The 26,937-nt window shown below is 40.9% G+C and overlaps 1 protein-coding gene across 1 annotated transcript; it reads left to right on the forward strand.

The window, feature by feature from the left end:
- The first annotated feature begins 1,286 nt into the window (after positions 1 to 1,286).
- On the forward strand, positions 1,287 to 4,097 carry LOC145126234 (tryptophan synthase beta chain 1-like). Its single transcript, XM_079061634.1, has 5 exons — positions 1,287 to 1,582; positions 1,880 to 2,236; positions 2,344 to 2,780; positions 2,879 to 2,973; positions 3,581 to 4,097. The coding sequence occupies exons 1-5, from the start codon at positions 1,316 to 1,318 to the stop codon at positions 3,742 to 3,744; spliced, it is 1,320 nt and encodes a 439-aa protein (XP_078917760.1). The 5' UTR covers positions 1,287 to 1,315; the 3' UTR covers positions 3,745 to 4,097.
- Positions 4,098 to 26,937: the final 22,840 nt, after the last annotated feature.

Below are 26,937 nucleotides of genomic sequence, written 5' to 3' on the forward strand. Positions count from 1 at the left end.
GTCTGTTCGAGTAGTGTATTGTACTTTGCCTAAATAATACAACTGATAAATAGGGTTTTATTGTAATATCGTTTTCAAGCTCGTGGATAAGAATACTCCCTTTTGTAAACGTATGTTACATTGACAAAACCATATTACATACTCTATCTTTATATGTATTTAGTTCTCGTTTATTTGTGATAGTTGTTCATATGCTAGTTAGCTTCTCTAGAATGCATAACAATTAGGTCAAATAACATTTTAACTTTTACTTATTACCTTGGAGCAAACCCATGTTGAAAATTGATGCATACATTAGCGTAACCCAAATTAGATGCGTACATTAAAGTAAACCCAAATTTGGTGTAAACATATATAAAAAAAAATATTTTTTACACCAAATTTGGGGTAACATTTGATATATACAATGGAGATACTCTGTCATGCACTTACCTTGTTATTAAAACATAGGTGAAAAACCACAACATATTTATCAAAACAATTATGGATGTACGAATTAAAAAAGTCATTAGTAAAAAACCGGGATGGATTACAAAAGGATCAAATTATGTTTTTTTTTCTCCCACCGCAAAATCGGGTAACCATGTAAATAAAAAGTTTATATTAGGCCAAAAAAATTGTTAAATAACTAAATCGGTAAAATAATAAAAAGTACATCCTAATTTTCTTATATTTTATTGTCAAATGTACTAAATGCATAGAAATCAAACATTAGAACGATCTTAACTTTGATTTCTAAGAGTGTTTATATACTTTATAAATGTTTTCAACCGTTTCTATATCAAACTTGATAGACAACAATAATAAATTTTTGAGAATTATATTCAATAGAAACAAAGTTCTTCCTTAAAATCTCAGCGACACTATGTTTATAATAATTGAACTCACTCTTCTTATTTTTAATATGAATTTTATTAAATTGATTTTATATTTTGCTTATCTGAAAATTCCTTTTTTTTGCCGCGGATTGTTTGGTCAATCCGGCCCGGATTTGCCAATATATTTTAGACTAGTTAATAGAAGGATGAATTATTGAAGATTTATGCACCACAAGAACCATACCCGAACATTAATTTATGCACGACGTGGTCATAAATGAGTCTTTTATCATGATATAATAAAGTTCACACCGTGGGGTCGTTCCTTCCTGAAAAGAAGCCATCATGTATTCATGTTGTTTGTAAGCTGACTAAGCTCAAAGTACGTACATAATCATCTTTTAAACGTGTCAATTAAAATCTACTCCAGACTTGCATTATATATGCATTTAACGTTAGCCACTAGTTACTATAGGTAGCTTCAAATCTTAATTAAAATGGCATGCAATATCCGAATGGTATCTCTCCCTTGTGTGAGAAAAGTGATACCTGCAGGCCTCGAGCCAGTGATTTTGAACACAAACCTAAATTTCAGAAGTACATCTTTTACAAAGAAACCGAATAGTCATGTGGTGCAAGAGAAAACTCCCACTCCAGGAAAGTTTGGAATCTTTGGTGGGAAGTTTGTACCCGAAATCCTGATCGCCCCCTTAGAAAAACTTGAAGCTGAATTCAACTCCATTTTGGAGGATCATGAATTTAAGGTTAGTCACCAAATATTTTTTTCAAGCAATCTTTAGCCACGATTAAATTTGAAGGCTCGGCCACGTGTATGACAATTAGTTGGAAAGTATTATGGGTATGAATTCGGTTAAGATTGGTAATATGCTGACATAGATCTTTAAATTAAATCTTGTGTTTTAGATCATTTCGTTTAAAGTGTTGGACCAGAGTGGATTTTTTTCTGAATAATTAGCCAATGATTCTTATATTCATAAGATTTGTTAATCTTTGTCAACACAAAAAGAAATTGATTTGATTTTTAAATATGATCAACATAGGCGGAGCTAGCAGCTGCACTAAGGGATTACGTTGGACGTGAAACTCCTTTGTACCATGCCCATAATCTCACAGATCGTTACAAGAACATCAATGGAGAAGGGCCTGAAATATATCTTAAAAGAGAGGATCTCGGCCATGGAGGATCATACAAGATGAGCAACGTCATTGCACAAGCACTTTTGGCCAAACGAATGGGCCAAAAGAGCGTTATAACAGCTACGAGTGCTGGCAACCATGGTGTTGCAGCAGCTGCTGTGTGTGCTAAGTACTCCTTAGATTGTACTATTTTCATTGGAACCAGAGATATTCAGCGAAATCCCTCAAGTGTGCAACGCATGAAGCTGCTTGGAGCTCAGGTACTGCTTTCCGCTTCTCTAGTCCAATTAAGCACCAATTCCCCCAAAGTAATTCTTTATAGTATCAAATTAAAGAAACTAAGTTTCAAACAATTGTGTAATTATAGGTTAAGGCTGTTGATGGGAATTTTCAGGCAGCAGTCTCAGAATCAACTAGGTCATGGATAGAAAACCTAGAAACTGTATATTACTTAGCAGGAACAGCGGTGGGCCCACACCCTATCCCTACAATGGTCCGTGAATTCTATTCGGTGATTGGAAAAGAAACAAGGAAGCAAGCAATTGAGAAATGGGGTGGGGTGCCAGATGTGTTGGTTGCTTGTATAGGGACTGGTTGCAACGCTTTAGGTTTGTTTCATGAATTCATAGGGGATGAAAGTGTACGGATGATTGGAATTGAGGGAGGTGGAGTAGGAAGTAACACCAGAGATTTACATTCTGCAAGTCTTGTAAGAGGTGAAGTTGGTGTTTATCATGGAGCCATGTGTTATTTGCTACAAGATGGAGATGGCCAAATCATTAGAACGGAGTCAGTGGCTAGTGGGTATGTATTATTGAATATATAGAGTGCTTTAATACTTTGAGCAATATTTTTTTGTTCAAGATTTAGATTCTTAAGGAGTAATTTGGTAAATTTTGCAGATTGGAGTTTCCAGGAGTAAGCCCGGAACTAAGTTTTCTAAAAGATTCTGGAAGACTGGAGTGTTACACAGTTACTGATCAAGAAGCTCTTGATGGTAAGTAAGCAAATAACTTAAACTAATATATATAGAAGTGTAGGAAAGCGATTGAGTTGGTCATATTGAATTATATATATGTGAAGTTAATCATTGTACTTTTCTTGATGGAAGAAGTATATGTAAATTTTATAAAGTTTTGTAGACCAAGAATCTAGAACAAAAAACCATGTAATTCCTTATGTAATAATAAAAAAAAACACAAAGAGTAAAAGATTATATGTCGGGTTATATGATTCAAATATTTAAACTTTATTTCAAGAGTTATCACCTTCAAGGTTTTTCCGTTTCTTTTAAATTTTTTTTTTTATAGTTTTATTGGATTAGGCAATTACATTTAAATGGACTTATGTATTGGGCTAATTTAAATAAATCAAAATAAAAATATAGACTCATATAAATTGATACAATTTTTTTTTCAAAATAAAATATATTAAGTAGGTCCTAGAAAATTTATAAAAACTAGTTCTTATTTTTTTTATTATGTATAACATACACTATATTTTAAAAAGAAAATAGGTGGGTCCTAAGATCCACCTTCACCTAAGTTACATGCACCACATCACCATCATGACTTGCACCTAATTTTTGGACAAAATTATTTCAGGATACAAAAGATTATGCCATCTTGAAGGGATAATACCTGCATTAGAGACCTCTCATGCTTTCGCCTATCTCGAAAAGCTTTGTCCTACACTGTCTCATGGCGCGAAGGTTGTGGTTAATTGCAGCGGCACCGGGTACAACGACGTCTTCCAGTCCTCAAAATGAAATATTGTAGTTGTCTAAAAATTCATTAGATGTGGTTTAGTTAACAAGATGGTACCGTAGGATGGTAGCTGCATACTTTCATATATGTACAGATGCATATAAAGTACACCATATAACAAGAATAAATTGTCGGAGTTCGTGCAAGAAGATAGAAATAATTTTACATGTCAAACAATGCGTAACTGCAATTCCTAGGAAGGGAATGGGATGGAAAAAAGGATGGATATAGGCAGACCTATATGTTGTAGATGTTTTTTCCATGCAATCCAGATTACAGTTGTGTGGTAAAAATACAAAGATTGTATGCGTGTTAATTGATAATTATTGAATTTTTTATTGATTTCCTTTCCAAATATTCTATATATAAATACAATAAACATGGCCCATGAGCCACTGATACAAAGCGGCAAATTATAGAATATGAGATAGATATACTAATATACCCCCGCAATGTGACAGGGAGGAGGATTTTGGACATTCACACTAGATCAAAAATATGAAAATAAGGTAATTTCTTCGTGAAGATATTTGCATATTGTGAACTCATTTTATGTGAATCAAGCGAATGAAGTCAAAGAAAACTTTGTCCCGAGTAAAGTGAATATCAATTTTAATGTGTATGGTGCACTGATGTTGAATGACATTAGATGTCATATACACAATGTTGAATGCAATAAGATGTTATCACAATACACAATCATGGATTTTGTACTTCTTGCAAAAGATTGCGTATATAACATATTTCTTCAACCAGGTTTTCCACTATGCGTTATTTCGCCCCCGCACTAGATCTAGAGATAACGCCTTGATGTTTTGACGACCATGAGGTGAAGTTTTCCCCTATAAATACACAATAGCCATAAATAGATCATTTGGTGGTCGGTCCTCTATCCTAGTCGTCATCACGATCAATGTGGATGCATATGTCAAAGAGATATGTACATGTATGAGAGACATGTAACCGAAAACCATGATCTAGTGTGTCTAAGAAATAACATTAAATGCATTTGAGGTCATGAAAATGTGGCTCCCCGCGGTAGTACATTTACATGTAGATCTGTTGGACTACAAAGAAAATGTTAAGTCTGGTAAATGTATGACACTGAAGTCCCCTAACGAGGATGTGATATAATAAGGGGTCGAAAACAGACCTGTGTATGTGTGACATACAGGTGAGAGGTATTGAGTGTTAGACTAGAAAGTGGGCTACTGGGCAGCCAATTGTCGTTGATGTTGTTGTCTAAACGACGTGATATTAACCTAGTGATAATGCTGTGTAGCGGGTCACAGCTAGTGTTCGCCGTTGTTCGGCGATTATCGCCGATAAGCACTGGTCTTTGCGTCGTTGCTTTCTACGAAGAAAAGTCATTAAAGCCGGTATGAAGGATCTTTGGGGAGGAAGAGTGATCCATATAATGTGGTGTTGATGTTGTGCGAGATTGTGAAAATCTTTTTTCTTCAAGAAACACACACTGATTGGGCTTCCATGAATGTAGGCAAAAATGATTGGTTCCTAAGAAAATATAGACTCGATGATAAGATCATATTCTAGCATTTTTTGAAGAAATGTAATATAATGAATCTCGTGTTTAGCCCTTTTTTTTTTAATGTTATAATGTTTTCTTTAATTTTTTATTTTTTTCTCCTGACAACTGGCTATAAGAGAGGACGACACATGGTGCATCCAAGACAAATTTCTTTCACAATAAACTGTAATCGTCCATTCTCCCCTTGACGAATCCCCAAAATGTCATTTCTTTGACTTGATATTCGGGAAGTGGGATAAAACTTGATATTGAAGACTTTCAGTAACTCTTCCCATGTGTGAATAGATCCCGGTGGTAAGTTGAATATGTCACACCCAAAAATTTCAAGCCAATTTAAAACTTTTTAAACAATCCACAAACCATTAGTTATTACAAAACTTGTTTTCAAAATGTATATATCAGAGTTTTCCCAGAAACATAAACAAAACACGAGGAGCTGTACGATCACGCTTTCGCCTTGCCGCGATCCCCTGATGTACCTGAAACAATAAACTGAAACTGTAAGCCCGAGAGCTTAGTGAGTTACCCCCAAAATACCGATACACATACAGTCCACATAACCATGTCAGCAATAACATAACAAACTGAACAACATATAATGGGTCCACAACTTTGCAGACTGGATTACCCCTGGGCCCACAGTGTGAGTCTGGATTGCCTACCGGGCCCATAGCTCACATCTGGATTGCCATCGAGCCCACAGTACGGGTCTCCCTTAGCCCGTATCTGGAATGCTCCCGGGTTTGTTAGTTACCGCACGGAGCAGTATCACCTCAACCCATCCCCCATAACATATAACATATAACATAACTACTGAGCATGCAATAATCATATAACATCATAGGTAGTCCTATAGATCTACCTAACTGGCATAACCACTAGCATGCAACACTAACTCATACTCAACATCTAACACTACTAGGATAACATATCCAATGGGCCGGCCTTGGTGCCTTAGACCCCTTAGTATAGTGAGGATAACTCACATTGCAAGTGCCGACTGGAACTAGAAAGCTCAACACCCGAATCACCAACACGAACTCCACCACCTATAGTCACCATAAAACCCCTTTCCATAAATTCCCAAATTACCAAAATACCCCCAGAGGTCAACTGCTCAACCCTTGGTCAAAGTCAAAGTCAACAGTCGGGGTCAACAGTCCATGCAGACCCGACTCGTCGAGTGCAGTTCACCGACTCGTCGAGTCCTTCCTGAACTCGAGAATTTGTGAAATCCTTGGTTGACTCGTCGAGTTTCCCTATAACTCGCCGAGTTCATACGTGTCCAAAGGTTTGGGAAAACCCTATCCGACTCGCCGAGTCTTCGACTGATACGCCGAGTCCAAGGCAATCTTCAACAGACTCGCCGAGTTGTTCATCCAACTCGTCGAGTACATGGCCATCTTCATGTGGCTCGCCGAGTCGACTATGCAACTCGCCGATCCCCTTCAGACCTTCACCCATACAGACACTTTTTAAGCCATGCAGTGGCTCCATATTGCAGATCCAAGCTTCTAAGGCATGTTTATCACGTAAAGTTGCAAACTTTACGTGCATACATGGCTCTAAAGGCTCTTAATGACAAATCCAAGATTATAATGGAGTTTTACACTCAAGGAAGGCTTCATACATGACCAAGCTCGAAACTTTATGAACCTAGAACCCAAGAAGGGTCCAGATCTGAAGTTTCAACTTCAGATCTAGCCCATACACCATAATAACATCATAACCAAGCCCAAAATAACCCTAAACTTCACCCAAATGAGATCTAGCAAGAAATGAGGTAAAGGTGACGACTTGATACCTTCAAATGATGCTAACTGAGGTAGATTTCTGATCCCCACAAGTTCCTTGCTTCTAGCCACTTGTTTCTCCAAGCTTTCCTCACTAAGATTCACCTTCCAAAACTTAGAACACATAAAATGAAGCACACACACGAATTAGGGTTGGTTTGGTTCTCAAAATACTGCAAGGGGGATAAAGGGAGGCTGTTGATCCTTTAAATAGGGTGCAAAACACCAGGATTTAGGGTTTCATCTGCCAGCTCCTAGTCGTCGAGTCCCTTCTTGGACTCGGCGAGTAGGTCACTAAAACACGCGGACCAACCCGCTGCTACTCGACGAGTAGGGCAACCAACTCGTCGAGTAGACCTTGAAATCAAAGAACTTTATATTAAGTCAATACCTGAGAATCGGGGCGTTACAATTCTCCCCCACTCGAACTAGACTTCGTCCTCGAAGTCTGCCGCGGTGAACAGTTCCGGATAATGCCCCCGCATCTCTACCTCTGGCTCCCACGTCTACTCGGACCCCCTACGGTGTTCCCACTGTACCTTCACCAAAGGTATCTCCTTGTTCCTCAGAATCTTCATCTTTCTCTCCAGTATAGCCACAAGCCTCTCAACATAATTCAGGCGCTCATCGACCTGAATATCATCCAATGACACCACTGCCCCCTGATCCATAATGCACTTCCGCAACTGTGAAACGTGGAAAGTGTTGTGGATCTGACTAGGCTCCTCCGGTAGCTCTAGCCTGTAAGCCACCTTGCCAACCCTGGCCATGATCCTGAACGGCCCAATATACCGGGGACCCAATTTTCCCCTTTTCCTGAAGCGGATCACACCCTTCCAGGGCGAGACCTTCAGGAGTACCATATCACCAACCTGAAACTCTAACTCGGATCGGCGCCGGTCGGCGTAACTCTTCTGCCGACTCTGAGCGGTCTGCAGTCGCTGCCTAATCTGCTGAATCTTTTCGGTAGTCTGCAAGACTACCTCTGTCCGTCCCATCACCCTGTGACCGACCTCACCCCAAGAAACTGGGGTACGACATCTCCGTCCATACAACAGCTCGAAAGGCGGGGCGCCAATGCTGGAATGATAGCTGTTGTTGTAGGTGAACTCTGCAAGCGGTAGGTGGGAATCCTAGCTCCCACCGAAGTCAATGACACGTGCCCTCAACTTGTCCTCGAGGGTCTGAATGGTCCGCTCGCTCTGACCGTCTGTCTGGGGATGAAAAGTTGTGCTGAAGTGCGACCGCGTGCCCAGTTCCTCGTGGAACTTCTGCCAGAAACGGGAGGTAAATCTAACATCCCGGTCGGAGACAATGGAGACCGGAACCCCATGGTGAGCCACGATCTCGCGGACGTACACGTCGGCCAACTTCTCGGCCGATGAACTCTCTCGTACGGCCAAGAAATGGGCAATCTTGGTCAATCGATCCACGATGACCCAAATGGAATCAAACCCCTTCGCCGTCCTCGACAGCTTGGTAATAAAGTCCATCGTGATCTGTTCCCATTTCCACATGGGAATCTCCAGGGGCTGCAGTTTGCCGTGCGGCCTCTGATACTCGGCCTTGACCATCCTACAGGTCAAGCACCTCTCGACGTATCAAGCGATTTCTCGCTTCATGCACGGCCACCAGTAGTTCAAACTCAAATCCCGATACATCTTGGTGGCCCCCAGGTGGATAGAGAAGTAAGACTTATGAGCCTCCTCCATGACCGTCTGTCTGACCCCACCAGACATCGGAACCCATACCCGACCGCATCGGGTCAACAAACCCCGGCTATCCTGCACAAACCGGGTATTCTCACCCTTGATCCTCTCCAACTTCCAATTCTCTGGTCGCATGCCCTCCACCTGAGCATCTCTGATCAAACTCACAAGTGGAGAATCCACCTCTATCATCATACATATAGCTGGGGTGGAAGACCCAGCTGACTTGCGGCTCAAAGCATCCACAACCACATTCGCTTTACCAGGGTGGTAAAGGATCTCGCAATCGTAGTCCTTGACTACATCCAGCCACCTGCGTTGCCTCATGTTCAGGTTCGGCTGATCCATGATACGTCTCAAGCTCTTGTGATCCGTGTAAATGGTACAACGGACCCCATAAAGGTAATGTCTCCATATCTTGAGAGCAAACACCACTGCTCCCAGCTCCAAATCATGCGTGGGGTATCTCGTCTCATGCGGCTTCAACTGCCGCGACGCATAAGCTATCACTCGTCCTCTCTGCATGAGGACTGCCCCTAAACCTGTGATGGATGTGTTGGGTTTTGAGCATTCTAACACTTCCTAAGTGTACATGCAACCCTATTAAACCTTGGATCTATGTTTGTCTAAGATACATGCAAAATATTATTTTCCAAGGTTTATAACCTATCTAGCATGGCATGGGGTACTTTTAACCATAAAAGAACTAGATGAATTACATACCTTTTGTTGATTGTTGATTCCTTGGAGTTTGAGAGCCAAGCACCAATAATGTGAATGCCTCAAATGGAAATCACAAATCACCACAAACTTGGAAAATGTATGAGAGAGTATACTAACTCTTGATTTTGGCCACCACACTTACACACACATTAGTGTGTTTTTCATGCAACATAAGCTTGTTTATATAGTGTACATGGTTAGGGTGAAACCCTAATAACCCATGTCTTTTCCTCTTCCAAGGATCCATGGGTAAAAGCTCCATGGATCATCCATGGACTTCCATATAAGCTTAGCCCATTCCAAATGAGTGTTAGCCCACACCATATAAATATAATAGCCCATGATTTAATTAGTCTTCCTTTTAATCACTAAATTAATTCATAATTAATTCAAGATTAAAACTAATTAAGTAACATGACTTCATATTAATATATTATAACTTATAATATATTAATAAATCGTAAGTATACAACTCTCATAAAATTATCCATAACTAGTTTGGGTGAAGTGCAACCCAAATGGACCATGCCGGGTCGGGTCAAGTATATACCAAATAAGTTATGGACTTAGACACTTTATCCAACAGACTCCCCCTTGGATAAGTCTAATAACTGTATTTGCCTGTATTACTTCAGGAACCAACCGGCAATCGTAGCTCTCGAAAACTCTTGTGAACTTTGAAGCGCCATTTTAGATAAATGATCATATAATCCTCTGCTCTCATGATATCAGCCGGACAAATACATGGAACAATATCTTACTTATTGTCTAGCAGTTGTTTCTCGATTTCCGATTTGTTTGACAAAGAACTTAACTGAACACATCAATTTAGTTCTGACCGGGCCCGGTACATGGGTCAACACAAAATCATCGAGGGGCCCAGATATCGCTTCTATTTCTAGAAGGAACAGATAAACTTCGACTCATATGCTTGTTCTACTACTTATTGAATTGCACACAAAGGCACATTTTATAACATCAAGTTACTGATGTGTTTACGTGCAATCAATGCACAACCAACTCATAGGTAACAACTCATATCTCTAGGTTTGAAGACTTATATGATATTACCGTCTCACGATCACTCGAGATAAATTCCATGAAGTGATACAAGTGAGCATGGGTTTATTCCAATACTCATAACTTATGAGTACTCATGAATGTTGTAGCAACCATTGCTATGTCTAAACACCTTTAGCCATCTACAAACCCAATTCATGACAATCTTGATTCATACCTACTTCCGACGTATGACCGATTGTGGAGGTTTAAATAAATTAATTATTCTGGAAGTCAAAACATGCAAAACTGAAACAATAGTAAATAATTGACAATGATAGTAACACTTTACTCATAAATAAATCACAAATTTTATTCATCATCAAACGTCGATTACATTTTACAAGTTTTAGAAAAGGCTATCTAATCTGTAAAACTAATATCGTCCCTCAGCCCGATGCGCCTCGCATGCTGCAAATGCTTCACACTCGTCAGTCCCTTCGTAAGGGGATCCGCAGGGTTCTCATCTGACGATACCCTCTTTGCCACGAGGAGTCCCTCTTCTATCTTGTGTCTTATGAAGTGATATTTTCTATCAATGTGTCGGGATCTGCCATGATCTCTTGGTTCCTTGGCTAAGGCAACCGCACTATTGCTGTCACAGAAAATCTCCATAGGCTCCTTAATAGCTGGTACAACTCCAAGGTCTCCGATGAAGTTCCTCAGCCATATCGCCTCCTTTGCCGCTTCACTCGCTGCTATGTACTCTGATTCACAAGTCGAATCAGCTACAGTCTCCTGTTTGGAACTCTTCCAAGTGATTGCCCCTCCATTTAAGGTAAAGACCCAGCCCGACTAAGAGCGGAAGTTATCCCTATCGGTCTGAAAGCTAGCATCACTATATCCTACTACTCTCAAGTCATCACTCCCACCAAGGGTAAGGATCCAATCCTTAGTCCTCCGCAGGTACTTGAGAATATTCTTTACCGCAGTCCAATGAGCCTTGCCAGGGTTCCCCTGATATCTGCTGACCATGCTCAAAGCGAAGGCCACATCAGGACGGGTACAAGTCATAGCATACATGATCGAACCAACAGCAGAAGCATAAGGTAATCGACTCATTTCAGCTATCTCATCTTCTGTACTCTGGCTCTGAGCCTTGCTCAGTTTGGCATTGCTTTGGATCGGTAATTCTCCTTTCTTGGAATTCTGCATGTTGAACCTTCTCAACACCTTATCCAAGTAGATACTCTGACTAAGTCCAATTAGTCTTTTACTCCTTTCTCTTAATATCCTTATCCCTAGGATATAGGTAGCTTCTCCAAGGTCCTTCATAGCAAAGCACTTCCCAAGCCAGGACTTAACCTCCTGCAAGGTTGGGATGTCATTTCCTATGAGTAGTATGTCATCCACATACAGTACCAAAAAGCTAACTATACTCCCACTAGCTCTGACATACACGCAGGACTCATCTTCACTTCTTGAGAAACCAAACTCTTTGACCTTCTCATCGAAACAAAGATTCCAACTTCGAGATGCTTGTTTCAATCCATAAATGGATTTCTCAAGCTTGCACACTCTATTGGGGTACTCTGCACTGACAAAACCTTCTGGCTGATTCATGTAAACATCCTCAGCCAACTTTCCGTTAAGGAAAGCGGTTTTGACATCCATTTGCCATATTTCATAATCATGAAATGCAGCAATGGCTAGCATAACCCTAATAGACTTAATCTTTGCTACTGGTGAAAATGTTTCATCATAATCAATACCCTGAGTCTGAGTAAACCCCTTCGCAACCAGTCGAGCCTTATAAGTGTGCACCTTCCCATCCATGTCGGTCTTCTTCTTGAAGATCCATTTGCACCTGACTGTCTTACGGCCTGGTACATTGTCAACCAAGTTCCAAACTTGATTGTCATACATGGACTGTATCTCGCTGTCCATAGCCTCCTTCCATTTAGCAGACTTTGGGCCTGCCATGGCTTCCTTAACACTGTTAGGTTCATCCAGATTTACCAGTGTACTGTCACTGATAAATGTATCACCTTCCGTAGTAATATGAAATCCATAATAAAACTCAGGTGTGTTCCTAACCCTTGTGGAACGCCTCGGAAGTATAGACTCGTCAGCTGGATCAACATGAATTTCCTCCTCAAGTTGATTGCTAGTGTCTGAGGTTCCTTCACCAATTGAGTCTTGAATTTCTTCAAGGTCAATTTGCCTCCCACTGTCTCCTTGGTTTATAAATTCTCTCTCTCGAAAGACCCCTCTCCTAGCCACAAAGACCACATTCTCACTGGGTCTGTAGAAGAGGTAACCAAAGGTTTTTTGTGGGTAGCCGATGAAAATACACCTTTCACTTCGAGGTTCGAGCTTGTCATGAGTTTCGCGCCTCACGAAAGCCTCGCAACCCTAAATCTTGATATGGTCTAGATTGGGAACTTTCCCAGTCCACATTTCATGAGGTGTTTTGGCAACCTTCTTTGTAGGGACTAGATTAAGGATGTGGGCGGCAGTCTCTAAGGCATACCCCCAAAAAGAGATTGGTAGCGAAGCTCGACTCATCATAGAGCGAACCATGTCCAACAAAGTTCGATTGCGCCTCTCAGCTACACCATTCAGCTGTGGTGTCCTGGGAGGTGTCAATTGTGAGACAATCCCACACTCCTTAAGATAGTCGAGGAACTCAGTACTAAGATACTCACCACCTCGATCGGATTGAAGCATCTTAATGTTCCTGCCCAATTGATTTTCTACTTCCTGTTTAAACTCTTTAAACCTTTCAAAAGTTTCTGACTTATGTTTGATTAAGTAGACATAACCATATCTACTAAAATCATCAATAAAAGTCACATAATAGCGATTAGCATCCCTTGTGGCGGTTTTGAATGGTCCACATACATCAGTATGTATAAGGTCCAACAAACCCTCACCCCTTGCACAAGTACCAGTGAAGGGTGATTTTGTCATTTTTCCAAGTAGACAAGACTCACAACTATCATCCGACTTGAGGTCGAACGACTCCAAGACTCCATCCTTTTGGAGCTGGCCTATGCGTTTCTTGCTTACATGTCCAAGACGACAATGCCACAAAGATGCTTTATCCAAGCTAGTAGAAGAATCAATACATAATACATTATTTCCTAAATTATCTACAACCGATACAGCTTCATACACACCATCACAAGGTAATGCTTTAAAATAAAGAACATTATTAAAGAAAGCATTAATACTACCAACTTCATTATCAAAAGAAAAGGTAAAACCTTGTTTGTACAAAGCATGAAAGGAAATAATATTCCTCGCCATTTCAGACGAGTACACACATTTATTCAAATCTAACTTTAACCCACTATCTAGCAACAAAGTATAAACTCCAATCTTGGTAACAGGTGCAACCTTCTTGTTCCCAATGATTAAGTTTATCTTTCCGTGCTCCACATCCTCACTTCTTCTTAGGCCCTGCAAGTCACAACAGATGTGAATACCACAACCTGTATCAAGAACCCAAGAATTAGAATATGGTGAGTTATTAGACAATATAGTGTAAATACCTACATGGGATGGTTTCACTTTCCCATCCTTGACATCCTGCAAGTACTTTGGGCAGTTTCGCTTCCAGTGCCCCTTATTTTGACAGTAGAAGCATTCAGCATCCTTAGGGATGGCAGAAGGAGTGATAGAACCACCTTTGGTTCCAGATGAGGAGCCTTCAAGGGACTTTCCCTTGGTACCCTTCGAAGGGTGCTTCCTCTTCTTCCCTTTGCCTTGCCCGATAGCCAAAACAGGGGTAGTAGTAGGAGTAGGAGTAGCAACCGACTTACTCTTAAGACCACTTTCGGCAGTCTTCAGAAGTCCTTGAAGCTTACTGAGTGTGACTTCCTCCTTGTTCATGTGGTATGTCATACGAAATTGATCATAACACGATGGCAAGGAGTGCAAAATGATATCAATTGCCAACTCCTCAGGGAAGTTCACATTCAGTTTCATTAGACAGTCCACATACCTTTGCATTTTCTACATGTGGCTCGTGATTGGTTCGCTATCCTTCATACGGGTAGTGATCATGGAGGAGATTATTTCATACCGCTCTTGACGAACACTCTGATGGTACCTTTCCATCAGATCCTGATGCATCTCAAAAGGGTAATAGTCCTCATAGGACTTTTGGAGTTCAGCTGTCATGGTGGCCATCATGATGCATGCCACCTTGGTGGCATCTCTTTCATGTGCCTGATACTCAGCGACCTCCTCAGGAGTAGCAGTGGACTCATCAAGCTCCTTTAGCTCCTTATCGAGGACATATTCCTTGTCCTCGTAACGAGTAACCATCCTGATGTTCCGGATCCAATCCATGAAGTTGGAACCATCAAAGATGACCCTCCCACAAAGGTTCATGAGGGAAAAGGAGCTAGTAGGGTTAGAACCCGAAGCTTTGTTGTCGGAAGACATCTGAAAAGAAGAAAACAAGTTTAGATTAGGTATATGTCGAATCCTTAATAATACACCCAAATGTAATATTAAGGCTAGGATCCAACACAATATATTATAACTTAGAAGAGGGATGCCGTAATCTAAGCTATAACATATTTGAAGGTAGGTGAATGACGATTCACCAATTTCCACCATGAAAACGAAATGAATTATTAGGTTTAATTGGTTTTTGAAATTCCTAGATTCTTTTGAGATTCATTGAACTTTTCAATGGCATGTTTCAATCTCGATTGTGCCCTTCAAGTTTTGTGACTGGGATGCCGAGGATCACAAAACAAGGTGTGAATAACCATGCAAATTCACTTGGTACCCTTAATATTATCACCTAATCAATGTGCCGGTTAACCACACACGCTCCACCGATCTATGATAAACATTAAGTCACCCTTCGTGATCCTTACTAGTCCAAGTTAGTGTGCCGGTTAACCACACACGCTCCACCAACGACTTGGTAAGGTACAAAGTGTGAATTTCATGGGTTAGCACCATATTCACATTTTCCTAAAGTAACTAAGATTGGGAATTTATAAAAGGTTTAGTTACTTTATAATATTCATCATACTTTTAATGAGAATTTATAAGTCCTTGTCCTACCCGTTCGGCTAACGACCCTCCACCAGTCAAGCAAGCGGTGGGTGAGAGTGGACACCCATTAAGTTGCCATTTTATAGGCAACAACCTTATACCCACCTTATAGACTGGCTTCGTGAATGAGGCGTACTAGCGGTAAGACGACTTTGATCTTATACATATATATAATAATTAACCATTAATGTTATAAATAGTATAAGGGTTGAATTTTAACTTTTAAAACTCTAAGGGTTTGGAATTAAAGTATATTAAAGTGTGTGTAACTTTACAAATTCCAAAACTTGAGGACAAGTTTTGAAACTATTCAAAACTTTTCATTTCATAACTTATGAATTAAAGGTTCATAAAATGAAGACTCTTCATTTCCATGTAACTTATGTGTTTTAAGTGTGTGTTTAAAAGAAGTGACCTTTGGATATCCATAACTTGAGGACAAATTATGGACTCCATTAAAACACATAAATGATCAAGAATTAATCCTAAACAATTCAGCAAATAATTCCTATCATCTTCTAAATTCATAAGAACATGAACATGATCATCAAAGTTTCAAGAATTATATGAACACAATCAAAGCATGAAATTTTGATATAATCTATTGTAAATGGATTAGAACAACCATTACACCAACTAAAACAAGTTTTAAAACACCAAAACAGTTTAGGGTAATGTTTCTAGTCCATTTCCAGCAACAAAAGTCGAAAATCTGCATTCTGAGGCTCCTACTCGCCGAGTGCACGAACCTACTCGGCGAGTAGGATGAGTTTACACATGAACTCGGCGAGTCCCCCCATGGACTCGGCGAGTTCATCAGGCAGACAACAAAAATTCGACTTTTTTTCACTATTTTGCATCAAGTATCAAACAAACAAGCCTAGGCTCTGATACCACTGTTGGGTTTTGAGCATTCTAACACTTCCTAAGTGTACATGCAACCCTATTAAACCTTGGATCTATGTTTGTCTAAGATACATGCAAAATATTATTTTCCAAGGTTTATAACCTATCTAGTATGACATGGGGTACTTTTAACCATAAAAGAACTAGAAGAATTACATACCTTTTGTTGATTGTTGATTCCTTGGAGTTTGAGAGCCAAGCACCAATAATGTGAATGCCTCAAATGGAAATCACAAATCACCACAAACTTGGAAAATGTATGAGAGAGTATACTAACTCTTGATTTTGGCCACCACACTTACACACATATTAGTGTGTTTTTCATGCAACATAAGCTTGTTTATATAGTGTACATGGTTAGGGTGAAACCCTAATAACCCATGTCTTTTCCTCTTCCAAGGATCCATGGGTAAAAGCTCCATGGATCATCCATGGACTTCCATATAAGCTTAGCCCATTCCAAATGAGTGTTAGCCCACACCATATAAATATAATAGCCCATGATTTAATTAGTCTTCCTTTTAATCACTAAATTAATTCATAATTAATTCAAGATTAAAACTAATTAAGTAACATGACTTCATATTAAAATATTATAACTTATAATATATTAATAAATCGTAAGTATACAACTCTCATAAAATTATCCATAACTAGTTTGGGTGAAGTGCAACCCAAATGGACCATACCGGGTCGGGTCAAGTATATACCAAATAAGTTATGGACTTAGACACCTTATCCAACAGGATGCATCACAGAACACCATGAAATCCTCAACTCCCTTCGGGAGTGTCAAAACTGGAGCCTCACACAACCGCTGACGGATGGTCTCAAACGCCCTCTACTGCTCAAGGCCTCACCGGAAATCCACCCCCTTCCTCGTCAGACGAGTGAGAGGTACTGCAATCTTGGAGAAATCCTATATGAATCTCTGGTAGTACCCTGCTAATCCCAAAAAGCTCCTGATGTCAGAGGGAGATTTCGGAACCCCCCACTGCATGACCGCCTCGATTTTGGCCGGATGGACCAAAATCCCCTCCTAGTTAACGAGGTGTCCAAGGAACTGGACTTCTCGTAACCAAAACTCGCACTTCGAGAACTTGGCATAGAGTTGTTCTCGCCTTAAGACTCCCAATAACTCCCGTAGATGCTCCTCATGCTGCTCTCGCGTCTTAGAATACACCAAGATATCATCTATGAACACAATGACCGAACGATCGAGCATCGGTCTGCAGACCTGGTTCATCAGATCCATAAATACTGCTGGCGCGTTGGTGATCCCAAACGACATCACCACGAACTCGTAATGTCCATAACGCGTCCGAAACGCGGTCTTCTCCACGTCCTCCTTCCTCATTCTAACCTGGTGATACCCGAATCTCAAATCGATCTTGGAAAACCAAGATGCACCCTGCAACTGTCGAAGAGATCATCTATCCTCGGGAGTAGGTAACGGTTCTTCACCATTAACTTGTTCAACTCCCGGTAGTCGATGCACATTCGGTGCGAACCGTCCTTCTTCCGGACAAAAAGAATCAGTGCTCCCCATGGATAACTGCTAGGTCGGATGAACAGCTTGCCCAACAGTTCCTTGAGCTGTGACGACAGCTCCTGCATCTCGGGTGGCGCCAAACGGTACGGCGCCTTGGTGATAAGGGCCGCAGCAGGCACCAGGTCGATCCGAAACTCGACCTGCCTCTCTGGAGGTATCCCTGGCAACTCCTCCGGAAGTACATCTACGAACTCCCTGACAACAGGAACATCGGAAACCAAAATCTGATCCCTGGCTCTCGTATCCAATACATACGCTAGATAACCCGCACTCCCGTGCTGAATATACTGCCGAGCCCTGGCGGCTGAACAAAACCTTGATCCCACTCTGGTGCCCTCACCATATACAATCAACTCTCCCCCACTTGGGGTTCGAACCACTACTCGCTGACCCTCGCAATCAATTATGGCTCCGAAATGACTGATCCAGTCCATCCCCACAATCACGCATACATCTCCCATGGGGATCAGAATCAAGTCTATCGGAAAAGGTACCCCGAAGATCTCCATCTCACACCCTCGGTAGATCGAAGTAGCAGAAACCTCGTGTTCGTTGACGATAGAGACTCGCAACGGACACTCTAGCTCGCCTACTGGCACTCTGAACTCCCTACTAAATGTCGGAGATACAAAAGACCGACTCGCCCCCGAGTCAAATAAAACCAAAGCAGGTAAGGAGTTCACTAGAAACGTACCTAATCATAGGTACAACAGATAAGCATACAAAAGATATAGCAAATGAGATAAAGGATAGAAACATACCAGCAACAACATCCGGTGCTGCCTTGGCCTCCTCGGCCGTAAGCTGAAAGGCACGCCCCTGAGCCTTCGGGGGCTCTGCCCTACCCTGCCTCCCATCGGTAATCCTCAGTGTAGCCGGCGCGGGAGCCTGCGCCGGCTTAGCGGCAAGTAACAGACAGTTGGCCTTAACGTGGCCAACCTGATCGCAGTGATAACATAACCTCATACTCTGAATTGGGACTGCCTAGCGACAGTCCTTCGCGTAATGCCCCTCCTTGCCACACCTGTGGCACCCACTACCAGCTCGACACACACCAGAATGACCCTTGCCACACTTCCCACAAGTGCGGCTCTGCTGACCCCCGGTCCTAGTATCAGTGGTCTTAGACCGCTTTGGCGCCGGCTGAGACTGTGCCGGGGCCTGCCGCTGCTCTCTCAACTGCAGCTCAATCTCCAACTTACGCCATCTGGCAGCCTCCTGCAACTCCAGAAGAGTATCACATCGCTGGGTAGACACAAACTGACGGATATCCGTCTTGAGCATGCTCAGATAACGGGTCATCTGGGCCTGCTCGGAGAAAACTCCAAGAAAAACATCGCCCTCTCCGTGAACATACGGGTGATCTCCGTCACTGACTCCCCATCCTGTCTCAGAATCAGAAACTCCTGTACCAAACGTTCCCGCTCGACCCGCGGAATGTAACGGGCGTGGAACATGTCCCTGAACTGCTCCCAAGTAACAGCAGCTCTCTAATCATCAGTGTATGACCCAGTCGCAAGTCTCCACCAGTCCTTGGCCCCGGACCTTAGCAGGTTCAGAGCACACCTGACCTTCTGGTTAGTAGGACACGAGCCGGTGAAGAAACACCCCTCCACATCTGAGATCCACCTCATAGCCTTGATGGGATCCTGCGTCCCATCAAAAGTAGGGGGCTTCGTGTTATTGAAGTCCCTGTACTGAAAACCCTTACCAACTCCTCCCACTGCCGTGGATACAGCTGATGAAGCTGCTGCGACAGCTGTCTCTGCAAGGGCTGCGTAGCGCTCATCAAAATACTCCACCATGGCGGTCTTAATCGACCCGAACATCTCCGGCAGCTGTGACCGGAACACAGCAGCAACTTCATCATGCAGGATCTCTCGAATTCTGGCATCCAACTTCTCTGTACTCATCTGCACCATCGGCTCAGGTGTTGTTGGCCCCTCCTGGCCTCTGTCTCCTGATCCTGACCCCGAACCGGATCCAGCCACAAAGCGTCTCGTCATCACCATTCTGAAACATACCATAAGATGTCAGATAATCCACATAAATAACTGGGAGCCAACTCCCGACTAACCCTAGGGGTTGTGACTTCCTTGCTACGCGTATGGGTCCTGTGCTTTCAGTACTATGGGCCCCTACTACCTTCCACACCTACCTAAATTTGTCTCAAGTATCACCACAATGCCCTAATGGAATACACAACATGGCGAGCGCTCAATCCTCACTCCTAGAGGAATGCTAAATATCTCATAACTGGCCTCCCGACCTCTCACAACCCACCCATCCATGAAACTTTCACCAACCCTGCAGCATTAGCGTATGCTAGCCATACATAATGTTGGACCCTATAGACTTTCGAATATCCAATCCTACCCTAAGCTCCCAATCAAACAAGAACAGAACATAAGGCCAAATCAAACATTCTCAGGCTATAAGATCTTAATTATGTATAACCATAATGCATACACTAAGAAACTACAGTAATGATGTCAATTTCATATAAGGAAAACCCTAGGCTTGCAGGCATCATATAATCAGACAATTCTATAATGCAATTCCTGAAGATCCTAGCTTACCTCTAGCATGCTGTTCTAACATATCACATAATCAAATAACTGTATGGTATTTTGGGGTCTACTTACTGGCTCCAGCGGATCGTACACCCTGCATCCTCCCTTACTTATTTTGAAAACCATTTAAAAACCATTTTGAAAATCTTTCCTTGATTTGAGACTGGATTCACATGAATGTTCCTCCAATTCACTCAAACCAAGGATCTGATACCAACTTGTCACACCCAAAAATTTCAAGCCAATTTAAAACTTTGTAAACAATCCACAAACCATTAGTTATTACAAAACTTGTTTTCAAAATGTATATATCAGAGTTTTCCCAGAAACATAAACAAAACACGATGAGCTGTACGATCACACCTTCGCCTTGCCGTGATCCCCTGATGTACCTGAAACAATAAACTGAAACCGTAAGCCCGAGAGCTTAGTGAGTTACCCCCAAAATACCTATACACATACAGTCCACATAACCATGTCAGCAATAACATAACAAACTGAACAACATATAATGGGTCCACAACTTTGCAGACTGGATTACCCCTGGGCCCACAGTGTGAGTCTGGATTGCCTACCAGGCCCGCAACTTACATCTGGATTGCCATCGAGCCCACAGTACGAGTCTCCCTCAGCTCGTATCTGGAATGCTCCACCTACTGGATTACCACTGGCCCACAGTGTGAGTCTGGATTGCCTTCCGGGCCCACAGCTCACATCTGGATTGCCATCGAGCCCACAATACGGGTCTCCCTTAGCCCGTATCTGGAATGCTCCCGGGTTTGTTGATTACCGCACGAAGCAGTATCACCTCAACCCATCCCCCATAACATATAACATATAACATAACTACTGAGCACGCAATAATCATATAACATCATAGGTAGTCCTACAGATCTACCTAACTGGCATAACCACTAGCATGCAACACTAACTCATACTCAACATCTAACACTGCTAGGATAACATATCCAATGGGTCGGCCTTGGTGCCTTAGACCCCTTAGTATAGTGAGGATAACTGACCTTGCAAGTGCCGACTGGAAATAGAAAGCTCAACTCCCGAATCACTAACACGAACTCCACCACCTATAGTCATCATAGAACCCCTTTCCATAAATTTCTAAATTACCAAAATACCTCTAGAGGTCAACTGGTCAACCCTTGGTCAAAGTCATAGTCAACAGTCGGGGTCAACAGTCCATGCTGACCCGAATCGTCGAGTGCAGTTCATCGACTCGTCGAGTCCTTCCTGAACTCGAGAAGTCGTTAAATCCTTGGTTCACTCGTCGAGTTTCCCTGTAACTCACCAAGTTCATACATGTCCAAAGGTTTGGGAAAACCCTAGCCGACTCGCCGAGTCTTCGACTGACATGCCGAGTCCAAGGCAATCTTCAATGGACTCGCCGAGTTGTTCATCCAACTCGTCGAGTACATGGCCATCTTCATGTGGCTCGCCGAGTCGAGTATGCAACTCGCCGAGCCCCTTCAGACCTTCACCTATATATACACTTTTTAAGCCATGCAGCGGCTCCATATTGAAGATCCAAGCTTCTAAGGCATGTTTATCACGTAAAGTTGCAAACTTTACGTGCATACATGGCTCTAAAGGCTCTTAATGACAAATCCAAGATTATAATGGAGTTTTACACTCAAGGAAGGCTTCATACATGACCAAGCTCAAAACTTTATGAACCTAGAACCCAAGAAGGGTCCAGATCTGAAGTTGCAACTTTAGATCTAGCCCATACACCACAATAACGTCATAACCAAGCCCAAAATAACCCTAAACTTCACCCAAATGAGATCTAGAAAGAAATGAGGTAAAGGTGACGACTTGATACCTTCAAATGATGCTAACTGAGGTAGATTTCTGATCCCCACAAGTTCCTTGCTTCTAGCCACTTATTTCTCCAAGCTTTCCTCACTAAGATTTACCTTCCAAAACTTAGAACACACAAAATGAAGCACACACACGAATTAGGGTTCGTTTGGTTCTCAAAAGACTACAAGGGGGATAAAGGGAGGCTGTTGATCCTTTAAATAGAGTGCAAAACCCCGGGAGTTAGGGTTTCATCTGCCAGCTCTTACTCGTCGAGTCCCTTCTTGGAAATTGCTGAGTTGATGTATGAAAATTGACTTCAATTTAATCCCTCGGCAGTTTGCGGGATAAACAATACCAAGAGGTGTGTGAGTAACATCCGTTTCCATCATTTTTCGAAGTGTAAACTCTTAAGGGGGATTAGGTGGATTGGGCTTATTGGGATATTGTTGCATGTAATTAGGAGGTTGTTGGTAAGGTGGGTATGGGTATTGTTGGTAATTGTACATTTGTGGTGGATAAGGTTGGTAGTTAGGATATTGGTTGTAGGGGAGTTGTTGTTGTGGGTACATTGGGTGTTGGTACATTAGAGGTTGTTGGTAATTGGTTTGATTTGGTTGATGTGCTTGTTGTTGTTGAAGTTGAAAAACATTGTTTTGAGGTTGGTTGTTTTGGTGGAAGTTTTGGTTTTGTGGTTGTGGTTGTTGATAATTGGGTTGATTTGGGTGAGGAGGGGTTGATTCCAATGTGGCATATATATGAGAGGTTCTTGATGTTGTTGTTGTTGTCTTGGTTGTTGGGGTGGGGTATTGACATGTTGATTGTTTGGGTTTGGGTTGGGATTGTGAGGTGGAGTGTGATTCATGGCTATGTAGTTTTCAAACAGAATGTCTTCAAAGGGAGGACCAACAATTGGGGAACTCGGTTCGGTGTCGGTATCACTTGAAGTATGAACTTGATATTCTATGTTGATTAGTGGAGAAGAGGAAGAAGCTTGAACGAGTTTTTGTTGCTTTGCTTGTTTGGATAGCTTTTTTTAACCTTTTTGCCTCTTTTTCGATCTCCAGATTGTAAAGTTGTTCACCGATTCTTGTAGACCTAGGCATAAACAATCAAATAACAATAAACAATTTCCCCGGCAACGACACCAAAACCTGTTGGGATGTAAAGTCCACCAAGCAAATTACACCCTTTGTTTGCAAATAAAACGTAATATAATGGTAAAAAGGGGTATCGATCCTCGGGGAAATGGTTGTATTCAATCACCAATGCAATCCAATATAACAAGTGTAATAAAACTAACTAACTACAATTAAACTAAAGGGGGGGGGGGGTTCTGTGATTGCTTGAAAACTAAAAGACTTGAATAACTAAAAAGCTTACAATTAAGCAAGATGGTGAGATGCTCAAATATTGGAGAGAATTGGTTAACCAAGACAATTCAACATAATGAACATTTGTGTGTTTATCATTAGGATTCAACGTGAAGCTAATCATTCATCCGAAATTGGTTATAACAATCATGAAGCATGATATGCCAAGATTCCTCATAGGTAGTATGGAGGTTGGGGAAGCCCACAACACACCTTCTTAATCAAAATCAAGGATTCAATTGAAGCAATTGAACCCAAGAAAGTTGATTAGCCTTAAGAATGAAGGAATCCCCCATTCCTAGAGGATGTCAATTCTTACACATCCATAAAGGAGTTATGATCCATAAGCTAGAGATGATTTCTACCATCATATAGCTCTTGTTCTAAGTAAATTCAATGATTCAATGCTAAACCAAAGAAATAAACTAACAATTGCTCATTTAAGTACCAAGCTCATGATTAAAGTATAAAACAAGCATCAGAAATATGAACTAGAATCGTAAACATAAGATAAATGATAATCAAGCATGAATCCTTCAAAACCCACAAATACAGATCTATCAGTCATCAGGCCCCGCTCGGTATACATATAATCATATAACAGATAAACACATAACACATGAAATAATCATAAAGATAACTAGCATTATAAAATGGTCATCGAGCCCCGCACGGTAAGCATACAACACATAACACATGTGAGATTCACGCAGACATCTAGCATTCTAACATTACAAACCATGGGCCAACATTGGTGCCTTTGACCCACTAAACAAAGTGAGGAAACTCACCTCTAGCTGCTGAATCACTCATGAATCTCTGACTGCTGGTCCGGAAAAAATCCCCATGCTATCAATATCAATAACATCCAATTATTAATTGGATTCTATCCCATAACCAAAAGTCTAAGCTACTTGGCCCATAACCAGGGTAAAATAACATTTACCCTTTATCTAACTTGGCCCTAGACAAGGCCCAACTCAACTATTCAAAAGTCCCAAATCCTAAATGGCAACCCAAAGCCCAATTTATGGCCCAATCTTCCAAATTGGGCCCAAAACCCATTATAAGCCTAAATCCAAGGAAGCCCAACATGCTAACCCCAAGTCCAAAACAGAAGCCTAATGGCCCAACCATGCCCAAACATACAAATCCAAACTATGGCCCAATACCGAGAACATCAGGCCCAAAAGCCCATCTGTTGAGTACACGGGGCGTACTCACCTCGTACGCTTATCGTACTCCTTCTGGGGCTAGTATGTGCAACATACCAGCTGGGTACGCCCAACGTACTCCCCGGTTTGCCACCCTGCTCCATTAAGCACTTAATCGGTTGAGACTTCAAGCCAAACTCTCAAATTTGATCCTAAAGGGGGACTTATCACGTAAAGTTGGCAACTTTACACTCATGCATGGCTTAATGGGACTCAAAAGCTCAAAAAGAGCTTAAGAAAGGTCTTAATACTTGCATGGACTAAAAACATCCATAAAGTTTGCATTTTTAGGAACATAGGGCCTAAATGGATCTAAGATCTAGCATCCATTACTTCTGGAGTAGATCAAAAGCTCATCTTTACTTCAAAAGACTCAAAAATGCCCAAGAAACACCATAAAGAAGATTTAACATAAATTACCATCAAGGTATGAGCGTTTTACCTCAAAAGATTGCAAATGAGAAGGTAATCCTAGATCTACAAGCTCAAGCCACTCCTCCAAGTGTTTATCTTCTTCGTTTTCACCACAAAACACCAACAGATTACCCTTGATTGTACGTCACATCTAACAATATAGTACTTGAAAATAATTTTAGAATTGGAAGTCCTTTTTAATTTTAGTCATTATCTTGTTTGCTATTCATTTATGAAGTTTCATTTGAAATTAACAAAACCCCCTTTCCAACGATTGATCTTATATCGTGTGAAAATATGGTTAAATAATTAGTGTCGTGTCTCAGTGGTTCGACCCATTTACTATATTCTATTTCTTAGTATATTGTAGCAATGACTTTTGTGTTATTCACATCCATTTTATTTGTTGGTTTGAAACCCAAACAAATATCCAATAGAGAAAACATCACAACTCCTTCTACCTTACCTCAAAAGACAAACCATTTTTTTCATTGGAAACTACACATTAAAAGCTTTCCAAGCATAAAAATACACTATTTTTGGACTTCTGTATTGTTCCAAACTTTTTGTTGAAGTTGGTTTAATTTTTTTTAGACCACCGAACATTTTTTTTGTATACCGGATATCCTGTGGTAAACATCATAACTCTCTCTACAAAACTCTAAAAAAATACCTTTTCTTTCCATTGGAAACTAAGCAAGTAGAGGTTTTCAAGAATATAAAGTACATGATTTTTAGTCTTCTATAGTGTTATATACTTCTTGTTGAAGTTGGTCCAAAAAACACACACATCTTTTATTGATGAATCCAAACAAAATCTTAACTATTCATGGGACCTAAAATACCAAAAGACTTCATGAATAACTTAAAAACATCAAATATTTCACTACACGCATATGAAATCTCAAGAAGCTTGAGAAACCTAAAAGCTTGGTCAAATTCGACAATATTCTATCTACTAGACAAACGACATAACATCCTCTACAAAATCCTAAAAGCCCTGTTATTTTTTCATTGGAAACTACACTTCCAAAACTTTCCAAACATATAAGATTCACTATTTGGTTACTTCTATATTGTTCCAGACTTCTTGTTGAAGTTGATAAAAAACACATAATTTGGAGAGAAAAAACGATCTTTATTAAAAATTAATGATGCTAAACAAAAACCTCAACTAATAGATGTATTTATAGAACATCTACATGGACTTTGTTATATAACCTGTTTTTTTATTTTTTATTTTTTTATTTTATTATTATTATTTTTATTTATGTGAACAACCTCTTTAACCTTAAAATAGATGTATGGATTAATTTTATGCAATTAATTCTCTTTCCACAAGTGAACAACCTCTTTAACCTTAGAATACACACATGACTTAATGTGTGTATATATATATATATATATATATATATATATATATATATATATATATATATATATATATATATATATATATATATATATATAACCGTTTGTGCTTAAAAGGT

This window comes from Lactuca virosa, chromosome 7 (genome assembly GCF_052849685.1).
Source record: "Lactuca virosa cultivar CGN04683 chromosome 7, Lactuca_virosa_CGN04683_v6, whole genome shotgun sequence".
Taxonomy (NCBI): domain Eukaryota; kingdom Viridiplantae; phylum Streptophyta; class Magnoliopsida; order Asterales; family Asteraceae; genus Lactuca; species Lactuca virosa.